The 23055-nt window shown below is 51.8% G+C and overlaps 1 protein-coding gene across 1 annotated transcript in view; it reads left to right on the plus strand.

Moving 5' to 3' along the window:
* The window catches only part of FGF12 (fibroblast growth factor 12), a 262754-nt gene that overhangs the window by 234012 nt on the left and 5687 nt on the right, over positions 1 to 23055 (plus strand). The window contains exon 5 of the mRNA XM_048506241.1: positions 16122 to 16320. Within this exon, the coding sequence (XP_048362198.1) occupies positions 16122 to 16320 (199 nt within the window). The remainder of the gene's footprint in view (positions 1 to 16121; positions 16321 to 23055) is intronic.

Raw genomic sequence — 23055 nt, forward strand, 5'->3', positions numbered from 1 at the left:
GCCAGAACGGAGTTCCTCAGCCTCCCCGTGAATATTAATCAGTGTTACATAATGCTGCCCGGGACGCCGTGCTGCGCACCCTTCCGGAATCCACTGGGGGACCCAGTCGGGGGAGGCCAAATCTCTCCCAGCCGTGAGGTCAGGCGATCCACCCCAGGAACCCTCAGACATGCGTGACTCCAGGAGCCGGGCAGCGTCATGCGTGCTCATGCGTGCCTTGGGCATTAGGAACACAGCAGGGGTACTGGGGGGGGGGGTCCACAGGACCCCAAAGCTCAACGGAAATTACGTAAGCTGAAGGTTCCTCTTTAGGTAACGTAGTGCTGCGATGAAAGATTAAAGCTGGGGGGGGGGGGCATTTCTTTGTGTGTGCCAGGATAGCAGAGCTGTACCTCCGTGCCCAGAGATGGTGCTCTGCCAGAGAGCACGTGCCAGAGGGCAGAAACAAGGGAGGTGCCCTGCATGGAGGGGAAGCCGGGAAAGTTGCAGAAGCACCCACCTGGCTGTGGTTGGAAGCAGGGCATTAGACCAGAGGTGTTTCGGGGAGGCAACTCCTTCTCTGGGCAAAAACCGGCCTGCAGGGGGGCCGAGGGTGGGGCTTCGTGGCCCAGGCGGGCGTTGTGGCTGCCCGTCGCCGAGCCCCACTCTCCCTGCCGCATCACAGCCCCCCCCTCTCCCACACCAGAACAAAGGCTGACCAGGCAGTCAGGGAAAGCTGTGAGACAGAGCCATCTGGATTTCCTGTGGCAGACAGTTCCAGAGGTTCGTGAGCAAGTGGCAACAGATTTACACGAAGGAGTACACGAAGGCAATCCCAGCAGCTGTGTGCACACAAGCAACACGTTTTCAAGAGCTGGCCTGCAGGGAGGTGGGGGGGTGGAGTTTGGGGCATGCAGCTGGGGCGCACGCCATTTGGTCATGTGACCACATGACCAAAAAAGCGTGCGCCCAGGGACATGGGTGACCCCTTGTCCCTATAAGCCATACGCCTCCGCACTGGACTGGATGACTCTGATCCCCCCGAGCTCTCTTGAACAACGCTTGCGCCAGAGAACATGATTGTGCCCCACAGGAGTGAGGGCAGGTTGCTTGAAGGTGCCGTCCAGATCCATCACAGCTGACAGCAAGATGTCCTGCCGTGGCCTTATCCTGATTCGTCATCAAGCAGCTCCGTGTGTTCAGTGAGATGCCCAGGGGTTTATCTTGTTATTGCCGCGCAGCTGCTGGGATTGCCTTTGTTTACTCCTTCATGTAAATCTGTTGCCACTTGCTCGTGAGCCTCTGGAACTGTCTGCCACAGGAAACCCAGGTGGCTCTGCCTCACAGCTCTCCCTGACTGCCTGGTCAGCCTTTGTTCTGGTGTGCCAATGGGCGGGGGGGGGGGGGGGCGGGGCTGGGGTTGCAGGGGTTGCTGGCAGGGGGGGGGGGCCTCTGGGGTTGCTGGCCGCCAGATTATCCCAGTAACACGACTGGCCTCCAGGCCTCAGAGACCAATTCTCCTGGAAAAAAATGGCCACTGTGTGTCAAGGTACCCAGCTGAGGTCCTCCCCTCCTCAAATCCTGTCCTTCCCAGGCGCCACCCATCAAATCCCCAGGTATTCCATTTCGCTTGACGCCGCCGTCTCTTCTTTCTTTCTTCTTTCTTTCTTTCTTTCTTTCTTTCTTTCTTTCTTTCTTTCTTTCTTTCTTTCTTTCTTTCTTTCTTTCTTTCTTTCTTTCTTTATTATGAGATTTATAAGCCGCCTCATCCCCCAGGGGTGGGATGCTGCTGCCTTTAATAGTCTTGAAGGTCTAATATGGCTAGGAACCCAAGCCATTCCCTTGGGCCGGTTTCCTCTGGCTCGTAGGTTTTCTCTGGGATGTCACCCCTCGGTTAAGAGCAGAGCGCCTGGCAGCTGGGCCCCCTCCCTCCCTGTGGTCCCTGCAAAGGCGGCTTGTGCCAATGGGACTCTCTCCACCCCCCACTGTGGCCAGGGGACTGAGACCTCAGCTGTTCCGGTTTGGGCTGCTATCCGGAGGAGGGAGGCGCCTCCAGCCCAAGTGAGCCTCACCCCTTTCCTTTGCTGCTATAAACTTTCGTAGAAACGCTGGCACTCTTGTGAGCCAGGAGAGGATTGCTGGAAGGCCAAGAAAGAGGGCAGGAATGAGGAGAAGAAGAAGAGTTTGGATTTATATCCCCCTTTTCTCTCCTGCAGGAGACTCAAAGGGGCTGACAATCTCCTTGCCCTTCCACCCTCCCAACAAACACCCTGTGAGGTGGGTGGGGCTGAGAGAGCTCCGAGAAGCTGTGACTAGCCCCAGGTCCCCCAGCTGGCGTGTGTGGGAGTGCACAGGCTAATCTGAATTCCCCAGAGAAGCCTCCACAGCTCAGGTGGCAGAGCTGGGAATCAAACCTGGTTCCTCCAGATTAGAATGCACCTGCTCTTAACCTCCTACACCACTGCTGAAGTGCCCGACAGCCCCGAGGGGGGCATCCCCATGAAGGGGATCCTGCCCGTGTGAGCATCTTCATCGCTTGGGAGAACTGCTGGATCCTGGCCCACAGCTGCACGCTCAGACTTCAGCTGGTTTGGAGGGTGGCGGCTGAGCTGCTCTTGGGGGCAAAACATGGGGCCTGGCTGGAAAATGTCCACTTGTGTTTCCGGAGCAGTTCAGAGTCCTGGTTCTTCCACCTCAGGCCCTCAGCAGATGAGGACTGGGATTCTTGAAAGACCACCTGGTGGACTCTGATCTGGAGATCCAGGTTCGATTCCCCACGCCTCCACACGAGCAGCAGACTCTAATCTGGGGAACTGGATTTGTTTCCCTGCTCCTTAGGTGAAGTTTACTGGGTGACCTTGGCCCAGTCATAGTTCTCTCAGAACTCCCTAAGCCTGCCTCACAAGGGGTCGGTTGTGGGGAGAGGAAGGGAAAGGAGCTTGTAAGCTGCTGCGAGACTCCTTAAGCAGTGGCGTAGGAGGTTAAGAGCTCGTGTATCTAATCTGGAGGGACCAGGTTTGATTCCCAGCTCTGCCGCCTGAGCTGTGGAGGCTTCTCTGGGGAATTCAGATTAGCCTGGGAGCTGCTCCCACACCATCCAGCTGGGTGACAGCAGACTGAATCACAGCTTCTAGGGAGCTCTCTCAGCCCCACCTACCTCACAGGGTGATGTGTTAATGAGGGAGAGAAGAGCAAAATGTCAGCCCTTGGAGAGTCTCCTACAGGAAGAAAAGGGATAAATCAAGCTCTCCTCCTACTCCTCTTCTTCTTCTTCTTGGAGCAGCAGTGGCGTAGGAGGTTAAGAGCTCATGTATCTAATCTGGAGGAACGTTTGATTCCCAGCTCTGCCGCCTGAGCTGTGGAGGCTTATCTGGGGAATTCAGAGTAGCCTGTGCACTCCCACACACGCCAGCTGGTGACCTTGGGCTAGTCACAGCTACCGGAGACTCTCCTCATTACCTACCTCAGGAAATGCAAGGAGATTGTAAGCTGCCCAGGTCTCCTGCAGGAGAGAAAGCGGGGATAGAAATCCAAACTCTTCTTCTTCTTCTTAAAGGTAGAGAAAAGAGGGGTTTAAATCCAAACTCCTCCTCTTCTTCTTCCCACAGTGTTCAGGGTCCCTATTCCCCAGTGTCATTTCCTGTTTCCCCCCCCCCGCAGAGCTAAAGTGCCCCCGCCACTATGGCCAGCCCTCCCCCTGGGCCCCTCCCCTCTGCTCAGTCCCAGCTGAAAACACTTATTTTAATCAAGGCCTTTAATGAAGGGGCTGACCTTTGCAAATAATTTTTTACAGCCTGCGTTTAGCCTGCAAATGATGAGAACCATAAAAGTTATCCGTAGTCCATCTTTTTCACTGGGAGTCCAGGTAGATTATGCTGAGGGAGTCGATGCAGTCGGCAGGACGGAAGATCCAATAAACTGTAGAGCCACAAAAGTAGAGTTGTGGAATCAACCAGGTCTACCAAAAACAGAAGCAAAACAAAACATAAGCGCTAACAGGACACATTAAGCTTGACCTTGCAGTCATATAGCAGGTCGCAGTTTCATAAGCTAGACCTTGAGTGTTATAGACCACCGTCCCCTAATAGTTGTAGAGTAAGAAATTTGTGTCGTTTTGTGTGTAAGGGGGGCAGGGGAGTTGCTGTCAGTCACAACTGACCTGTGACAACCCTGTGAGGGCAGTGTTTCCCAACATTTTCGACGTCATGGTACCCTTGACCTCACTCTTCATATTTATTTATTTATTTATTTATTTATTTATTTATTTATTTATTTATTTATTTATTTATTTATTTATTTGTGTGATTTTATATACGCCCCTCCCGAAGGTATCTAGGTGATAAACACCAATAAAACAACAATTACATTAAAACCCATTAAAACAGCAAATTAATAAAATTACATTTGAGTCCAGCATAAAACTTCATAAATACACCCTGGAGAGCAGAGATAGGAAGCGGAGGAATTTATGAGTAGTAAGACCAGGTGTAAAGGGGAAAGGCTCATCATGACCGCTAAAAAGCCAGTGGAACAATTCTGGGGGTCTTCACGGGCCTACCCAAGAACTCTCTCAAAGATCCCACTTGGGGGGCCCCTGGATAGTTGGTGGTAAGGTGTTCCAACCAGGCAGGAGACAGCCCAGCGCTGTAAAGGCCCACAACGCAGGGTAAGGAGCCAGCCGCATCATCGAGGGGCCAGGGACCACCAGCAAGTTGGCCTCTGACGAATGTAGAGGCAGTGCAGGGACATATGGGGTAAGATGGACCCTACAGCCCCTCACGGTACCCCTGCCACCCCTCACCTTCTCCCAGGGTGAAGGGAAGCACTGTGGGGCGGGGCTGCTGACCTTGCAACAGATTACACTGGGCCAGCTCCACTGCCTTACTTTATCCAATGAAGACACACATAAAAGAAAGTGAGGGGGGGGCTGGTAGCATTGCCGCGGCACCCCTGGGACATTCTCCACTGGCCCCAGGATACCACGGAACCCTGGTTGGGAATCACTGCCGTAGGGCTTTCAAGGGAAGAGTGGTCTTTCATTGCCTTCCTCTGTCTTGAGCTCGATCTTGGGTGGGAAATAATATGGGGTAGACATCTAATAACTAAACAAACAGACCAACCCCACTGGCTCTGACCTGCCTAACTCGCTCTAGCAGCAGTGGCGTAGGAGGTTAAGAGCTCGTGTATCTAATTTGATTCCGAGTTTGATTCCCACCTCTGCCGCCTGAGCTGTGGAGGCTTATCTGGGGAATTCAGATTAGCCTGTACACTCCCACACACGCCAGCTGGGTGACCTTGGGCTAGTCACAGCTTCTAAGTAGCTCTCTCAGCCCACCTGACAGGGTGTTTGTTGTGAGGGTGGAGACGAGGAGATTGTCAGCCCATGGGGTCCTGCAGGAAGGGGATATAAATCAAACTCCTTCTCCTCCTCCTCCTCCTCCTCCCCTCCCCTCTTCTTCTTCTTCTTCTTCTTCTTCTTCTTCTTCTTCTTCTTCTTCTTCTTCTTCTTCTTCTTCTTCTTCTTCTTCTTCTTCTTCTTCTTCTTCTTCTTCTTCTTCTTCTTCTTCTTCTTCTTCTTCTTTCTAATCACCTTCCTTTGGAGAACTTCAGCAAGCTCTTCTTGACACGCTGTGTGTGTGTCCAGGGCTGCCAAGTCGCAGCCGACTTATGGAAACCCCTTAGGATTTTCAAAGCGAGGCTAACGGAGGTGGCTTGTCGTGGCCTGCGTGGTCCTTGTGCCTCTGGAGCGGCTACCCTGCAGTGTCTGTTGATTTAAAACATGTATTGCTCTTCCCGGTTGAACTTGCTCAAGGCAATTTCCAATGCAAACAATACATAAAATGCTCTCCGCTGCTGAGAAATTCTTAATCCATAAAATGACTAAAGTAACCATAGAAACGATCAATATAGGAAAAAAATTTAATAGCAGCCGCTCTGATAACTAATAACAGCGATGCTGCTGCTGTTGGCTAAACGGCCTAGTGGAGCCCCCACAAAAAGTCCAAGCTTGGAACTAGAACTTGGGGCCAGGTGAACAGAGAGGGAGAAGGAGTTCCTCAGGCAAGGAGCCACCCCTGGAAAGGACCCAGTTCTCATGGCTGTCTGCCTCTCCTCTACAGCACAAGGCCTGAGCAGATGTCACTGTCCTCAGCCAAGATCTTAAGAACGTAAGAACATAAGATCTAGCCGGCTGGATCAGACCAGAGTCCATCTAGTCCAGCTCTCTGCTACTTGCAGTGGCCCACCAGGTGCCTTTGGGAGCTCACCTGCAGGAGGTGAAAGCAATGGCCTTAAGAACATAAGAACAAGCCAGCTGGATCAGACCAGAGTCCATCTAGTCCAGCTCTCTGCTACTCGCAATGCCCACCAGGTGCCTTTGGGAACTCACCTGCAGGAGGTGAAAGCAATGGCCTTAAGAACATAAGAACAAGCCAGCTGGATCAGACCAGAGTCCATCTAGTCCAGCTCTCTGCTACTCACAGTGGCCCACCAGGTGCCTTTGGGAGCTCACCTGCAGGAGGTGAAAGCAATGGCCTTCTGCGGCTGCTGCTCCCGAGCACCTGGTCTGCTAAGGCATTTGCAATCTGAGATCAAGGAGGATCAAGATTGGGAGCCATCGATCGACTTCTCCTCCATCAATCTGTCCAAGCCCCTTTTAAAGCTATCCAGGTGAGTGGCCATCACTTCCTAGATGACCTCAGGAAGATGCAACACCTCAGCTTTTGCCCCTCTTCCACCTGTATTGTGGGGTGCTGGCCTGCCTCTCAAGGTTGTTGTACATGGGTTGACTTTAGTTTGCACACTCTGAAATGCGAATGTCGGAGGTTTATTCCCAAGCGGCCCTCCGTCGTTGTGTGACCCATAAAATCCACCCTGTGATGCTATCTGTGCGTGCCCTTGACCCCCTGGCCTGAAGCAAGTTTGTCAAAGGACTGGCTGACTTGTACTTCTTGTGATTTGAAGCAAATGTGGAAAAGCATCAATACGGGAAGGAGCCACTCCGGGCTTTCCGGAGCGCAAATTCCTAAAATGGGAGCGTTCCAAGCCTGCCTGGAGGCTGGACAATCAACATCCCAGATCTTCTAGGCTTAGTTCCAAACCCATGGAGAGTGCCAGCGATTGCTTCCTGGCACTCTGTGCATGACCAGAGGTTATGTCACCCAGGACCCAGGCATGGCATTCAACTCCAGTTTAGCCTTCATCTTTGAGTGGGAAAGGTGTTTTGGCTTTAAAGAGTCGTTTTTTAACATGTTCAGTGGAACCAGAAGCAACTGTTCTGTGACGCTTTCTTGCACAGTCGTGTCCATGTTCTTAGAAACAAATTCCCAGACAGAGGGCTGTCAGTGGCCACTAGCTGTGGTGACTGAAGGGAGCCTTCGTATCTGGAAGTAGCAAGCCCCATGAACTAATTTCAGGGGACGGCCTCAGACTTTCTGTCCTGCTTGTTGGCCTTCCAGAGTGACAGATTCGCTGCTGTGTGACACAAAAAGGATGCTGGACTAGAAGTACCCTCACTGATCTGATCCCGCAGGTCTGATTCCAAATACCTCACAGGGAGTTTGTTGTGAGGGGGAAGGGAAAGGAGATTGTAAGCCCCTTAGAGTCTCCTATAGGAGAGAAAGGGGGGATATAAATCCAACTCTTCTTCTCCTCCTCCTCCTCCTCCTCCTCCTCCTTCTTCTGCTTCTGCTGCTGCTGCTGCTTCTCCTGCTGCTGCTTCTGCTGCTGCTGCTGCTTCTTCTGCTTCTTCTGCTGCTGCTGCTTCTTCTGCTGCTGCTTCTTCTGCTGCTTCTTCTGCTGCTTCTTCTGCTGCTGCTGCTGCTTCTGCTGCTTCTTCTTCTTCTGCTGCTGCTTCTTCTTCTTCTGCTGCTTCTGCTGCTGCTGCTGCTGCTTCTGCTGCTGCTGCTTCTTCTGCTGCTGCTTCTTCTGCTGCTGCTTCTTCTTCTTCTGCTGCTTCTTCTTCTGCTGCTGCTGCTTCTGCTGCTGCTGCTTCTTCTTCTGCTGCTGCTTCTTCTTCTGCTGCTGCTTCTTCTTCTTCTGCTGCTGCTGCTGCTGCTTCTGCTTCTTCTTCTTCTGCTGCTGCTGCTGCTGCTGCTGCTGCTCCTCCTCCTCCTCCTCCTCCTCTTATCAGGGAAAGTCCTGAGTCTCGGTGACCTGTTCTTGCATCTGCAGAGGAGCTGGTTGGCCACTGTGTGAGGCTGGACGCCGAACCTGATGGATCTTCAGTGGTCCAATCCAGCAGGGCTCTTTTAAGGTTCTTAATAGGGGAGACCTTGACCACCTTGGTCCTGTTGTTGGACCTCCAGAAGAACTGGTTGGCCAGGATGCTGGACTTCAGTGGGCTCTCACTGGTCTGACCCAGCAAGGCCCTTCTGATGTTCTTACTGGAATGCTTCAGTATATTGTTTTGGGGTAATTCACATTCCCCTAACAAGAGGCATGGATTCAAGAATTGTGCTGGACTAGGGCTTTGCTTCTGACATTGGCTGCAGCCCCTTCTTCTCTGCTGTCTCTCGTGGAAGCCATGCCCCATAGCCAAGGGGGTACAGGAATGCAGCGGAGAGGCTTAAGCATACTGTTAGTACCGTGCAAGTCTGGGATGCCGCCCCATCGGGGATTTGATCATTGTTTTGTGAGTTTTGACAGTTTCTGCCATTTATGGTATTTGGCCCGACCTCAGCAGCCACTGCTTTGCAGCTGTCGCTTGGGGGGGGGGCGTTTCCCCACTCCTTCCGCATGAGCCTCTCTGCCTCAGCCATCTGGCTCTCCCTTTACCAAAGCAGCGGAATTAATTGTCAAGGAGCCGATGGAAGGCAGGCAGGCAGGCAGGCGGGCGTGTGGATTTCCTGCTGCATCTTGCATTGATTGTTCGTGCTGACTCGCTTTTGGCTGTGAGGGCTTTGTGGACTGCGGGGTGGGATCAGCATCAGCAGGGACACGTGACAATCGCAAGGCGCTCTTGGCTTCGACATGAGCAGACACGGAGTTGTGAACTCTCCCAGACGGAGCAGGAGGAGGAGGCGGCTCGCAAGCCTGCTCTGTTTGCAGCTTTGGGTCAGAAGGGTTTTTGGAGGCCGTCTAGTTCACCTTCGGCCCTGCCAGAACTCCAGAGCACCCCTGGCAGGAGGCTGCCCCACCTCTGCCCCACCTCTGCCTGTTCTCCATGCTCTTCCCACAGTCCTGACTATCCCCCCGATGAACGGCGCTGCTGGCAGTTCACAGAAGTTAATGCCACGAGGTGCCAGAGCCGATCCACAAGACCCTGTTTTCTCGATGCCTGCTCAAAACATCAGCTGCTGGATCAAAGGTGTTGCATGGTTACCTGTGAGACTAGTTTTCCTTTGCCATCTCACTTAAGCAGGAAGTATTTCAGGTTTTCAGGAGAGGAAAGCCACCCATCAGCCATGGCAGCATCCCCTTCAATGGGCAGACATTTCCAGGCACAGTTTGAAGGGAGGCCTGTCTCCAAATATCTACCGTGATCGTCTTGGGTGGAGAAGAACATAAGAACATAAGAACGAGCCTGCTGGATCAGACCAGAGTCCATCTAGTCCAGCACTCTGCTACTCGCAGTGGCCCTCCAGGTGCCTTTGGGAGCTCACGTGCAGGAGGTGAAAGCAATGGCCTTCTGCGGCTGTTGCTCCCAAGCACCTGGTCTGCTAAGGCATTTGCAACCTCAGATCAAAGAGGATCAATCTGAGATCAAAGAGGATCGACTTCTCCTCCATAAATCTGTCCAAGCCCCTTTTAAAGCTATCCAGGTTAGTGGCCATCACCACCTCCTGTGGCAGCATATTCCAAACACCAATCACACGTTGCGTGAAGAAGTATTTCCTTTTATTAGTCCCAATTCTTCCCCCCAGCATTTTCAATGGGTGCCCCCTGGTTCTAGTATTGTGAGAAAGAGAGAAACATTTCTCTCTGTCCACATTTTCTACCCCAGGCATAATTTTATAGACTTCAATCCTATCCCCCCTCAGACGTCTCCTCTCCAAACTAAAGAGCCCCAAACACTGCAGCCACTCCTCATAAGGAAGGTGCTCCAGTCCCTCAATCATCCTTGTTGCCCTTCTCTGCACGTTTTCTATCTCCTCAATATCCTTTTTGAGATGCGGCGACCAGAAGAAATTCAGAGCTACCACCCGTTCTCCCTATGACCTCTGCTCCATGCCCAGAAGTTTGCAAGCAAAAAACGCATAACCCCCTCCAGGACCCCTGGCCAATTTGATGCGGCGGAAAGCTCCTTCCTGACCCCGAAGTGACAATCGATTGGCATTGCCCTGGGCATGCAAGGAAAGGCCACAAGAACCGGGCACCGACTCCTGCCCTCTTGCTCTGCCTGAGTGTACAGAACCTACCTTGCTGCCAGGTAGTCTTCTAGCACCTCTGCTTAAAAACCTCCCAAGAGGGACAGCTCAGCACCTCCCGAGGAAGCCTGTTCCACTGAGGGATCACCCTGACTTGTCAGGAGGTTCTTCTTAATGAGCCTCCTGAAGCTGAGGAGATCCTCCTCGAGTGGAACAGAGCTCCCTCACGGCCCTCCAAGCAACTTCCTTCCTTGATGGACCCCCAAACATTTCCGCTGCAATTTGGACCCACGGTGTTTGGAGGGGGCTCTGCTGCAAACGTTCCACCCAGAGGGAAGCCAAATTTCTGCTGGCCCCATAAAACCCAAGAGCTTGTTGTCTTACAAGCTCTTGGGGCTTGATTGACTGCAGGGGAGGGGGGGGGGATTTAAATGAAGTCGGTTTCCAAGCACTCCCTGCCCATTATGTTTCATGGCAAAGGGTGACCTTTGCATCAAGGGCTTTAAAGCACACCAGAGAGCCGTTGCATCCTCCGCTGCTCACGCAGCACCTTGGCCTGAGGCTGTTGGATGTTTCCTGTTCCTCCGTGCGTCCCCTTGGACTTTCATGTTCCTAGCCGCGCTGTGTTGTTCGTTGGACATCTTGTGCTGTGTGATCAGGGTTTTTTTTTACTGTCTTTTTACTCTAGCCACCTTCCTGTGTTGAAGTGAGCGCACATGCAATCCATGACCAATGTACACTAGGTGGTTATTTATTTGTAGTCCTGGTGGGCCACTGCGAGTAGCAGAGAGCTGGACTAGATGGACTCTGGTCTGATCCAGCTGGCTTGTTCTTATGTTCTTATTTATTTAGGTTATTTATAGTCCCCCTTCCCCACTCGCGCGCAAGGCCGACTATGTGGTGGTAAATCAAGCACAGTCAACAGGGTGATGAAGGTACAAAAGGATTTGGGCTGTAGAAACCTGACAACAAACAGAAATCTCAAACAGAGCAGAAGTAAAGCCTGAGCTTTTAAACATGATATGTTAAGTGGCGTAGAAACTACCTATTAGTGCAGGCTACAGCGGTCCCCAGCCTTTTACCAGAGCAACTTTAATTGGAGCGCAATTCTTTTCATCTGTGCAAAAAGCCCTCTTGAATAACTCTGTTTTGCGTAGTTTGTAGAAAGCCCTCCTAACCTCAACAGGGAGACCCTTCCGTAATTGGGGGGGGGGGGCACAGCAGAGAATGCACAGCTATCGATTTCCCCCCTAAGCAGAACATGCATTGAGTCATTCTTACATTACTTTCAGCACACGTGCAGCTGAACATGCGATTGAAATGCACATTTATCCTGGTACCAGTTCCTGGTTTCCTTTGCAAAACAAATGCACATCGGCTCTTGCATGCAAATGGGTGCAAGTAGGAGCAGCAGCAGCATAGTGGTTAAGAGCAAGTGCACTCTAATCTGGAGGAACCGGGTTTGATTCCCTGCTCTGCCACCTGAGCTGTGGAGGCTTATCTGGTGAACTAGATTAGCTTGTGCACTCCAACACATGCCAGCTGGGTGACCTTGGGCTCGTCACAGTTCTTCTGAGCTCCCTTATTTATAAATAAATAAATAAGAACCAGGGGGCATACATTGAAAATGCTGGGGGAAGAATTAGGACTAATAAAAGGAAACACTTCTTCACGCAATGTGTGATTGGTGTTTGGAATATGCTGCCACAGGAGGTGGTGATGGCCACTAACCTGGATAACTTTAAAAGGGGCTTGGGCAGATTTATGGAGGAGAAGTCAATTTATGGCTACCAATCTTGAACTTTTTGATCTGAGATTGCAAATGCCTTAACAGACCAGGTGCTCGGGAGCAACAGCCACAGAAGGCCATTGCTTTCATCTCCTGCAGGTGAGCTCCCAAAGGCACCTGGTGGGCCACTGCGAGTAGCAGAGAGCTGGACTAGATGGACTCTGGTCTGATCCAGCTGGCTTGTTCTTGTGTTCTTATGTTCTTATGTTCTCTCAGTCCCACCTACCTCACAGGGTGTTTGTTGTGGGGGGGGGGTGGAGGGAAAGGAGATTGTCAGCCCCTTTGAGTCTCCTACAGGAGAGAAAGGGGGGATATAAATCCAATTCCCCAGATGCATCTGCTTATTCTCCATCCCTCTCTTGGATGCTCTTCCCAGCCCCTTCCTGACTGAGGTGGGGACAGGAAGGACGCGCAGGGGTCTCAGGGGGACTGGCCCGGTGGGACAGTGAGAAGCGAGGAGAACCATGAAGATGCCCACCTGTGCCAGGATAATAACTGGCAGAGATTCAGACCGCTGGGAAACAGGCAGGTCCCTGCACATTTCCATGTGGAGTGATTTGAATTAGAATCAAGCAATTAATTGACTCCGTGTTTTCCTTCCACTGTGCAAATATTTTGGTGGCAAAACAAGAGGGCCGCATTGATCTGTACTGGAAAAACGGGAGGAAAAATATCTGAAGTTTACTGCAGAAAATTGATTTTTTGAAAAAAGTTCTGATGCATTTTGAGCTCTCTCTTTTCAAACGGAAGGGCATTGTCATGCAGAAACGGAGGGCTCTGCCTGAAAATGGAGAAACGGCTCCCGCTTTCTCTTTTGTCCGCCGCGTTCCATGCTGTGCGTACATCACACAAAAATTAAAATTAAAGGAAAAGCGTTGGCATTGTGTTCGTAAAGCAGAGGAGCCCTATTGTCGGAGAAGGCAGCAGGAACAACCTGGCCCCTGTAACGTACGTGCTTGCGGTTTTGTTTCCCAGAACTCTTACGGGAGAGAAAAGAGCTGTTCAGCTTAAAACACATTTGGGAAAAACAGCGGCCTTCTGTAGACCTTGGGCTGTATCCTCTGATTTTTCACTTTCTTTGTGTCCCGGTTGGGGAGGAGGCAGGGTGCAAATGAAGCAGACAAAGAAAAAAGTAAATATTTTGTAGAAACAATTTCCGGAAGGGGAGAAGAAGAAGAAGAAGAAGAAGAAGAAGAGTTTTGGATTTGTATCCCCCCTTTCCCTCCTGCAGGAGACTCAAAGGGGCTGACAATCTCCTTGCCCTTCCCCCCTCACAACAAACACCCTGGGAGGTGGGTGGGGCTGAGAGAGCTCCGAGAAGCTGTGACTAGCCCAAGGTCACCCAGCTGGCGTGTGTGGGAGTGTACAGGCTAATCTGAATTCCTCAGATAAGCCTCCACAACTCAAGCGGCAGAGCGGGGAATCAAACCCGGTTCCTACAGATCAGAGTGCACCTGCTCTTAGCCACTGCTGTTAGCCACTACGCCACAACTGTGTCCTTTGCTGCTACCCAAATCACCAAGAGGTTGGTGACGCCCTCAAGATAGTCTGTGATATTCTGAGCCACCTTGAGGCTTTGGGGGCACGAAGAAAGGGGCCAGAAATAATAGAATTGTGGTGTGTGTATGTGAGGAACTCCCAGATCTCTGGGCCAAGCCTGTCTTCTTTGTTGTTCAATTCCGGCTCCCTGTGTAGACACTGTACGTTTTGCTACTTTGCCTCCCCCAACCCGGTCTGGAAAGGTATACATATCCCCGCTTTTGATGGTTCTCACTGCCTCTCGCTGATCTGGGTGAGAGCTGTAGGGCAATACTGGATCCAGTCATTGTTGGAAAAGTAAGTTGGTGGTGCTGATGCAAAAAAAAAGGTATTCTACCAACTCCACTTAGCCCAAAAGATGATCCTCTAGCTCAGAGGTCTGCAACCTGCGGCTCTCCAGATGTTCATGAACTACAATTCCCATAAGCCCCTGTCAGCATGGCCAATTGGCCATGTTGGCGAGGCTGATAGTGGTCATGAACATCTGAAGAAGCAAAAGACTGCTTGATCCTGCTAACCTGGCCACATGGAGTACATACCTATGTTGCTCGAGGACTGGACTACTGTGGCATTGGCCTGCATTGGGTCTGCCCACTTAGAGGCAGCTTCGATTTGACTGCAGTTTGTCACAGAGGCGGCTGCGGCCTCTCAGGGACCAAACAGAATCTGTGTCCCGTTTTGCAAACACTCCATTAGTTGCCGAGCGGTTAGAGATTCCAATTCCAGGTGCTTCACCTACGTCGTCCTTCATGACCTTGCACCCACAGACAGGTGGGACCTCCTCCTGCCGCCGTTCCAGTCACCTGAGCCAAGCCTTCTGCAGGTGCTGCCCTGCAAACAGGTTAAAGAGAGGGGTGTCGTGCAGTGGTTAAGAGCAGTGGACTTTAATCTGGGCTGATTCTGCGCAAGCAACGTGGGTTCATGTAACCCGTTTCAGTTGCCTGCGCCTCCGTTTACACGGCGGGTGCAAGGGCCAGCCAGGATCACCGAGATCTCGGTGGCAGGAGGTGGCACAGTTCACAAAGGGAATACTGTGTTTCTGTGCAAACTGTGCAGTGGAGAATCCCCCATCGCATGGTGGACGCCTGTTAGAGAATCCACCATAATGGTGGACAGAAGATGATAGGGATTGAATGCTTCCTGCTTGCCTTAGTTCACACAGACAAGCAGGCAGCCTCCACCTCCTCCTTCTTCTCCTCCTCCTCCTCCTCTTCTTCTCATCCTCCTCTTTCATCTTTTTCTCCTCCTCCTCCTCCTTCTCATCCTTCATCTTCTCCTCCTCCTCCTCCTCCTTCTCCTCCTCCTCCTTCTTCTCCTTGTTCTTCTTCTCCTTGTCCTTCTTCTCCTTTTCCTCCTCTTCTCCTCCTCCTCCTTCATCTTCTTCTCCTCCTCCTTCTCGTCCTCCTCCTCCTTCTCGTCCTCCTTCTCCTCCTCCTTCTTCTCCTCCTCCTCTTCTCCTCCTCCTCCTCCTTCATCTTCTTCTCCTCCTCCTTCTCGTCCTTCTTCTTCTCCTCCTTCTCCTCCTCCTCCTTCTCGTCCTTCTTCTTCTCGTCCTCCTCCTCCTCCTTCTTCTCCTTCTCCTCCTCCTTCATCTTCTTCTCCTCCTCCTCCTTCTCGTCCTCCTCCTCCTCCTCCTTCTTCTCCTTCTCCTCCTCCTTCTTCTCCTTGTCCTTCTCGTCCTCCTCCTCCTCCTCCTCCTCCTTCATCTTCTCCTCCTCCTCCTTCTCGTCCTTCTTCTTCTCCTCCTTCTCCTCCTCCTCCTTCTCGTCCTTCTTCTTCTCGTCCTCCTCCTCCTCCTTCTTCTCCTTCTCCTCCTTCTCCTCCTTGTCCTTCTTCTCCTTGTCCTTCTTCTCCTGCTTCTCCTTCTCCTCTTCTCCTTCTCCTCCTCCTTCATCTTCTTCTCCTCCTCCTCCTTCTCCTCCTCCTCCTCCTTCTCCTCCTTGTCCTTCTTCTCCTTGTCCTTCTTCTCCTTCTTCACTGGCAACTGCCATTCAGGTGCATTCTCTCCATTGGTTCCCACACTGTGGAACAGCCTACCAAAGGCTATTGGAAGGACCCTCCCTCTTCTGTTGTTCCACAACATGTGCAAAACAAAATTGTTCAGCAGGGCATTCTTGTAGCAAGAGCAAAGCTGAGGCTTAATGGATCAACTCGTGGGGGGGACTTTTGGGGGGGGTTAGGTATAATTTGTCCTGCCTTGCTCGTCTTGTTGCCTTTGCCTGCTTTTGTTCTGGGCTCCTTGCCTGTTCTGCAATCCCGGCCCAACTGCATTATTTATTTACTAACCATCTTTGTTGTTCAGTTCAAATGCTATATCCTGTAATTTGCTCACAGATCGCCTGATAGTTATTGTGTTTCATAATCCGTTTACCGAGTGACTGAAAAGTCTCTATCAGGCTTGCCGTCTGCCTTGGATCCAGGAGAAAAAGTAAGACTCAGTCTAAACAAACATAAATGGCTCTAAATGAAAATAATTCTGTTCTGTTTTTCTCTCCGGCTCCCTGCAGGATATCTTCACACCAGAGTGCAAATTTAAGGAGTCCGTCTTCGAAAACTACTATGTTATATATTCCTCTACGCTGTACCGGCAGCAGGAATCGGGGAGAGCCTGGTTCTTGGGACTCAATAAAGAAGGGCAGATCATGAAGGGGAACCGGGTGAAAAAGACCAAACCATCCTCACATTTTGTACCCAAACCCATAGAAGGTAGGAAGAGGGGCCTTCTCTGCATGGCGGGGTGGGTGGGTGGGTGGGAGGAGGGGGCAGGGTTTGGTTTGGATTTGGGGATGGGGATGGGGATGGCCGGAGCAAAGGTGAGTATGCGGCTGCCTGTGACCCAGCAAGAGGTCCTGGTGTACCCCTCTCAGGTCATACACTCTTTATTGGACGCCCCCCTTGCCCAAATCATGCCAGTTAGCTAGCTAGGTACAGAGGTCTGCAACCTGCGGCTCTCCAGATGTTCATGGGCTACAAATCCCATCAGCCCCTGCCAGCATGGCCAATTTGGCCATGCTGGCAGGGGAACTGATAGTTGTAGACTATGAACTCCGGGTTGCTATACTGCTTAAAATTATGGGGAAAGGGCATCTGGATGGATCACTTTGCCCACTGGTCAGTGGTTGATTTCTCACTTGCCTAATTTTTGCCGTAAAACAAAACAGCCAGAAATTGTGAGCCTGCAAACCTTGGTGCCCTGGCAGATCCTTGGGGCTGATCCAAACCACAGTCTCTAGGACAGTGGTGGCGAACCTATTGCACGGGTGCCAGAGGTGGCACTCAGAGCCCTCTCTGTGGGCACACACAAACAGAGTCACCTCCCACACACACACACATCTAGACTGGCCTAGGCCTTTGGGCTCGATTATTAGCATTAAACCTAAGACCAAGTTTTGGGGAAGCAGTGTGGGTAACCTGATAAGCGCTGTTAAACCCCACTGATTTTCATGGGAAGAACTAAAGCATGATCCTTTACCTGGGAGTAAGCTCGGTTGCTGGCAATGGGGCTTGCTTCTGAGTAAACCCTCCTAGGGTTGTGATTCACCCGTTGGAAGAGTTGCACGGTTGCTTCAAAGCAGAGCCACCGACTACCACCAAGCTTACTCCCGAGTAACGCACACCTCGGAGCCAACCGTTTTGTCTAAACGAAAACTTCAGTATTCAGGTTAAATTGCCATGATGGCACTTTGCGATAAATAAGTGGGTTTTGGGTTGCAATTTGGGCACTCGGTCTCGAAAAGGTTCGCCATCACTGCTCTAGGATATGGGTTTTGTGATGGCCCTACTTTGTTTTGAGCAGGGCCGAGCAATCAAAGGAGGACAAATCAGTGAATAATGGATTGTTCTTCTTAATGGGGAGTAGTAGACCTGACATTATAACCGCAGGAGCAATTTTTTTTCAAAGATGTTGGCACCGGGAAGGTATTGTAGCCTGGCACCCAGTGAAAGTCTCAGATCTGGGGCTTGACAGGTATTATGCTGAATCTTCAACCTCTCCAGTCATCCGTTCGGATATCAGTCTTTGGGGACTGAAACGTCACTCCTTCTTAGGCTTATTCCGCACATGCAGAATAATGCACTTTCAAACTGCTTTCAGTGCTCTTTAAAGCTGTGCGGAATAGCCAAATCCACTTGCAAACAGTTGTGAAAGTGGTTTGAAAATGCATTATTTTGCGTGTGCGGAACGGGCCTTAGAGCAGTGGTGGCGAACCTTTGGCACTCCAGATGTTATGGACTACAGTTCCCATCAGCCCCTATAATTGACCATGCTGGCAGGGGATGATGGGAATTGTAGTCCATAACATCTGGAGTGCCAAAGGTTCGCCACCACTGCCTTAGAGTAAAGGCTTTCTCAAATAAATAATTTTCCAAATGAGAATGCAGTTTCCAGACCCTGGGTGCCAGGGGGAATCCTTGGGTGCTGGCAATGAAATGTGTATCCTTCTGGACAGGGAATATTTCTTGCCCCTAACCAAAGAGGAGTTTTGCTGTTAAAGCGCCACATGAAATAAAGCGATATCTCAGCTGAGAGGAACCCAGAGAGAAGAAAGCGGCGAAGTTCTCTGACTGTGCTGCTCAAATTGTAGTCAAGGTGTTCCATGCTCCGACAGCAAAGGCAATAGTGAATCACACTTTTTAAAAAAACCACTATTTGAATTTCTCTCCCTTCGTTTGATCCAGAGGCTGCCTTTGCATAAAATAATCTAATTAAACTGTTCAAACTGTTCCGTTCAAAACCCCAGTGAACCACAAAGAGCGAAAGGAGGCCGGGCCGCCATATGCCCTGGCCACATTTACGTTTCTGATGTGCTGTACAGAGCGGCAGATTGGCAGAGCAAAAGCAAGATGTGCGGAGATGCAATCGTACCTCCGAGGGCTGAGTCACACAACTAGCCGGAGCACAGAGGTTGAGGGAGACGCTTGGCACGGTTGCCCACGACTGGCAAGCCCTCCGCCAGGGTGAAGCAGTGGGCCCCACGTGCCCCAGAACACGGAGCCTGTCTAAGAGCCCTGTGTAATCCTGCCAGCAGCAGGGAGGAAGAAGAAAGATGTGTGTGCTTTGGACTGGCATGCACCACTAAGTTTCTGGACGCCTGGCAAAAACCAGCTGATACCCAGGCAAGCTTGCAGCCAGGCAGGGGGGCCATTTCTGCTGGGGTCAGCTGAGTGCCCCACCAGTTAGGATCTTGGTGGCATGTACGGCCCAGCCTCATGGAGCCGAGCACGGGTAAGGCGGATGCCTGTGTTAATTCAAGGGTTTGCTATCAAGGGGGTCTGCCTGACACCTAACATTGTTCTTTCCCCTACCAATTTAACCCCACAGCCAGAGGTGGGATCCAGCAGGTTCTCACAGGTTCCCGAGAGTAGGTTACTCATTATTTGTGTGTGCCGAGAGGGGGTTACTAATGGGTGATTTTGCCCCGTGATTTTGGCCTTAGTTCTGCCCCTCCTCTCAGCAGTAGCGCGCAGAACTTGGAGCCACTGGCGTAATGCCCATAGGGCAAGGTGGGCAGCTGCCCAGGGCATCAGCTTGTGGGGGGCATCAAAATGCTGAGTTCGTTTTTGGGTATTTTAGTGGTTTTCCATTTTTGGCCTGCAGGGGGCGCAGTTTTTAGGCTAGCGCAGGGGTAGGGAACCTTTACCACTCAAAGAGCCATTTGGACCTGTTTTCCACGGGAAAAGAAACACTTGGAGCCGCAAATAATTTTTGACATTTAAAATGAAGATAACACTGTATATATTGGGTTTTTTTACCTTTTACTCTGCTCATTCTGAGAAGCGCATGGATCCGTCCGGCTGCCTGCCTGCAGGGCGAGGCAAGGTCAGAACCAGCAGCAGCCCTCGCCCGACCACCCCGGAGGAAAGAGCCCGCCCCGCTCAAACGGGGCGGGTGAGAGGGGAAGCCTGCGGTGCGGCCCAGCCAGCCACGGGCGATTTGAGTGCGCCCACCCTGCTGCCTGCAGGGTGGTCAAGGATAAACCAGCTGGCTCAGCCTCGGCGGCTGCTGGGGAAAGCGCCCGCCCAGCTCCGATGGGGAAGCGGGTGAGAGGGGAAGCCCACAGCGGTGGCCCAGCCAGCCAGCATGGGCAGTTAGATGCGCCTGCCCTGCTGCCTGCAGGCCCGAGGGCACAGGATGGGGCAGGCAGACTTTCGGCTCATGGAGCCGCGAGTGCAAGAACAGAAAGAGCCGCATGCTGGCTCTCCCGAGCCCTGGAGGTTCCCCTACCCTGGAGCTAGCGACGCACGCAAACTTGGGAAGTATCATTAGGGCAGTCTCACTGATGAGACCCTGAAAGTTTTGAGACTGTGCCTTCAGAAATGTGCCCCACAGCCTGCAACCCCCGGTGACATCAATGCAGAAAACTCAATGCAGAACAAAGATTCTTGGGCAAAATTTCTGGGATGGCTTCCTGCAGGGGTGCATTTTGTGCAGATGTATGCGGCACGCAAAATTTCCCGAAGGGGTATCACATCTGGAGATGATGGCACTCCCAAGTTTGGTGCAGTTTGGTTCCAGGGGCCAAAGTTATAGCAGACCCTCAAACTGGTAACCCCATCTCCTATTAGCTCCCATTGGAAACAATGGGGGATGGGGCACCCCCTTTGGGAGTCCATAACTTTGGACTCCTTGAACCAAACCTCACCAAACTTGGGGAGTAGCATAAGGACAGTCTCCTGATGATATGCTGCAATATTGGTGCTGATATGTCTAAAAATGCATCCCCTGCTGGCACCAATGTCCTGGTGCAAAAAAAGTTTGGTCATGGTGGAGTGGCCGCCCATGGGGGGGGGGGCATCCAACTCAGGTTTTGCCCAGGTCTACAGTTTGCCCAGGGCTGCCTCATTACGCCCCTGCTTGGAGCAGTCTAGCAGGAGGTGCACCAGCGTGTGTGGCAGCCTGCGCCTGCGTGCATTTGTTTCCTGCCCAAGAACTGGCGCAGTGGCTGTGTCCTTGTCACAGCCCCGCCCAGGAATGCCCGGCCACGCCCCGTCGTGCCCTGCCCAGCCCCATTGTGCTACGCCACAGTTTGAATCCCACCACCATGGGAACCTGTTACTAAAATTTTTGGATCCCACCACTGCCCACAGCTGCTTCAGTCTGTTTAACAACAGCCCTGCCCTGAGACTGTGCACCTGGGTCAGGCTTCACATAGGACTTGCCAATGTCCACACCTTTGTCTCATCAGCAAACCTGCCGGATTGCTCTGCACCCCTTTCCCCAAAACTTCAACTTAATCTCAGTAATCTCAGTACTTAAAAACACCCCAAGGGCATGCTAAATTCATGAACAACGGACTCCACCCAAACACAGGATTTGCATTCACCAATACTGCTGCTGCTGCCGGGCGTGAAAATGTGAATCACTCCCTGGACTGATAAACCCCACCCACAATACAATACTATCAACCACATCTTTGCATAACAAGTTCCACCCAAACACTCACTGATTGGTTCCCCACCCTGGCACATGGACGATGTATACCCCACTAAACATTCCCTTCTCACTGGACACAGTGTGTAACAGACTTCCCTCTATGATACACCTCTGAAGATGCCAGCTACAGATGCAGGCAAAACACTAGGAACAAGATCCACCAGACCACGGCCACACAGCCCGCAAAACCCACCACAACCAGTTGAATCCAACCATGAAAGGCTTCGACCATACAGAAGCCTTCAACAATACACAATACATTAATCTCAGTAACCTCCTGCCCAGCTATGTTTAAACAATTTTTTAAACATTATTTTCTCTATGTAAAATATCAAGAAGACAGAAAACATCAAAACGGGGTACAAAAAAGGAAAACAAAAAAATTTACACAATGCATATTTATTTATTTATTTATTTATATTTTAGACTTTTAGGCCGCCTCTTCCCCAGGGGGCTCGAGGCGGCTCCCAACATGGCTGTTTTCCAACAGTAGCTCAAAACAATATAACTTAACACATTTAAAATTCCAGCAGCAATCATACATAATTTAAAACAGCTCAACAGTATAACTGTTCAAACACTTCAAACGGTTCAAACCATGTAGACAGTCTAAACAGTTTAAAACAGTTTAAAACAGGCGCCCAATCCCAAGGCTAAAGGAGAGGGAAAAGATAAATAATAAAGAAAAGGAAGAGAGGGAGGGAACAGGCGGGCCCAGGTGGAATCAGCAGTGGGCCCGACCAAGTTGGCAGAAGATGAAAAATTGGCAGCCTCAGTTTAGATCCGGCAGCCTCGGTCAGTGGGGGGGCAGTAAAAAGAGCCCGCCAGCCAGCCTCTCCAAAGAGGCCCGGTGGAATAGCTCTGTTTTGCAGGCCCTGCGGAACTCCCCAAGGTCCCGCAGAGCCTGAACTGATGGAGGTAGAGGCATTCCCACCAGGCAGGGGCCAGAAGCCGTAAAGGCCCTGGCCCGGGTCCGGGCTCCAACTTAGCATCGTCAGCGGGGCTAGGGGTCACCAGCAGTTCTGCCACCGCTGAGGCGTAGTGGCCTATGTGTGGGACATAAGGGAATTGATGCTTGGTCCCACGTAGGTATAGAGGGCCCCATGCCAGCGTAAGGCCTTAAAGGGTTATTACCAACACCTTGAGAGGCGATCCGGAACTCACTGGGAGCCAGATGCAGGCGGCATAGCACAGGGGTGTATTATGGTCGAAATAATCACCACCTGCCAGAAGCCGTTGCAGCTGCATTCTGGACCAGCTTCAACTTCGAGGATCAATGCGCAGGGAGAGGCCAGCGATAAGCTGGCGAGGTTACAGTAATCCAACCTCGAGGTGACCCGTCGCATGGATCACAGTGGCCAGGTAGGGCCGGGAGATAGGGAGCCAACCGCCCCGGCGCTACTGGCGAAGATGAAAAAACGCAACCCTGGGTTACATGGGTCACCCTGGCTCTCCATTGACAAGGCAGAGTCAGAAGGCGGACCCCCAGACTCACCGGAGCCAGGATGTCGAGGGCCAAGCGACCCCTTCCAAGATAGGCGGCTGAAAGTTCCCTCGGTCTCTCCCGGCCCAGCCAGGAAGGACCTCCCGTCTTTGTTGGATTAAGTTTTAACCTACTCTGCCTCCAACCAACCAGCGACCAACTCCAAACAATGCTGTAGAGGCTTGCGGGGGCAGAGGCCGCCCCCCTCTCCATCCAACAGAATGAGCTGGGTGTCATCCGCATATTGGTGACAAACCAGCCCAAAGCTCCCGCACCAGCTGAGCAAAGGGGTGCGCCATGTAGATATTAAATAAAGCGGGGGGAGAGTAAGGCCCCTGGGGAGACCCCACAACTAAGTGGAGCCCTTTGGGGCACTGGGTCCCGCACCACACCTGCTGACCCCGACCCTGGAGGAGCGAGGCAATCCATTGAAGGGACGATGCCCGCACTCCAGGAGGCTGCCAGGCCGGTGGATCAAAAGGTGCGTGATCGGCCACATCAAGCGCTGCTGTGAGATCAGAAGTAA

This window comes from Sphaerodactylus townsendi, linkage group LG08 (assembly GCF_021028975.2).
Source record: "Sphaerodactylus townsendi isolate TG3544 linkage group LG08, MPM_Stown_v2.3, whole genome shotgun sequence".
In the NCBI taxonomy this organism is placed as follows: domain Eukaryota; kingdom Metazoa; phylum Chordata; class Lepidosauria; order Squamata; family Sphaerodactylidae; genus Sphaerodactylus; species Sphaerodactylus townsendi.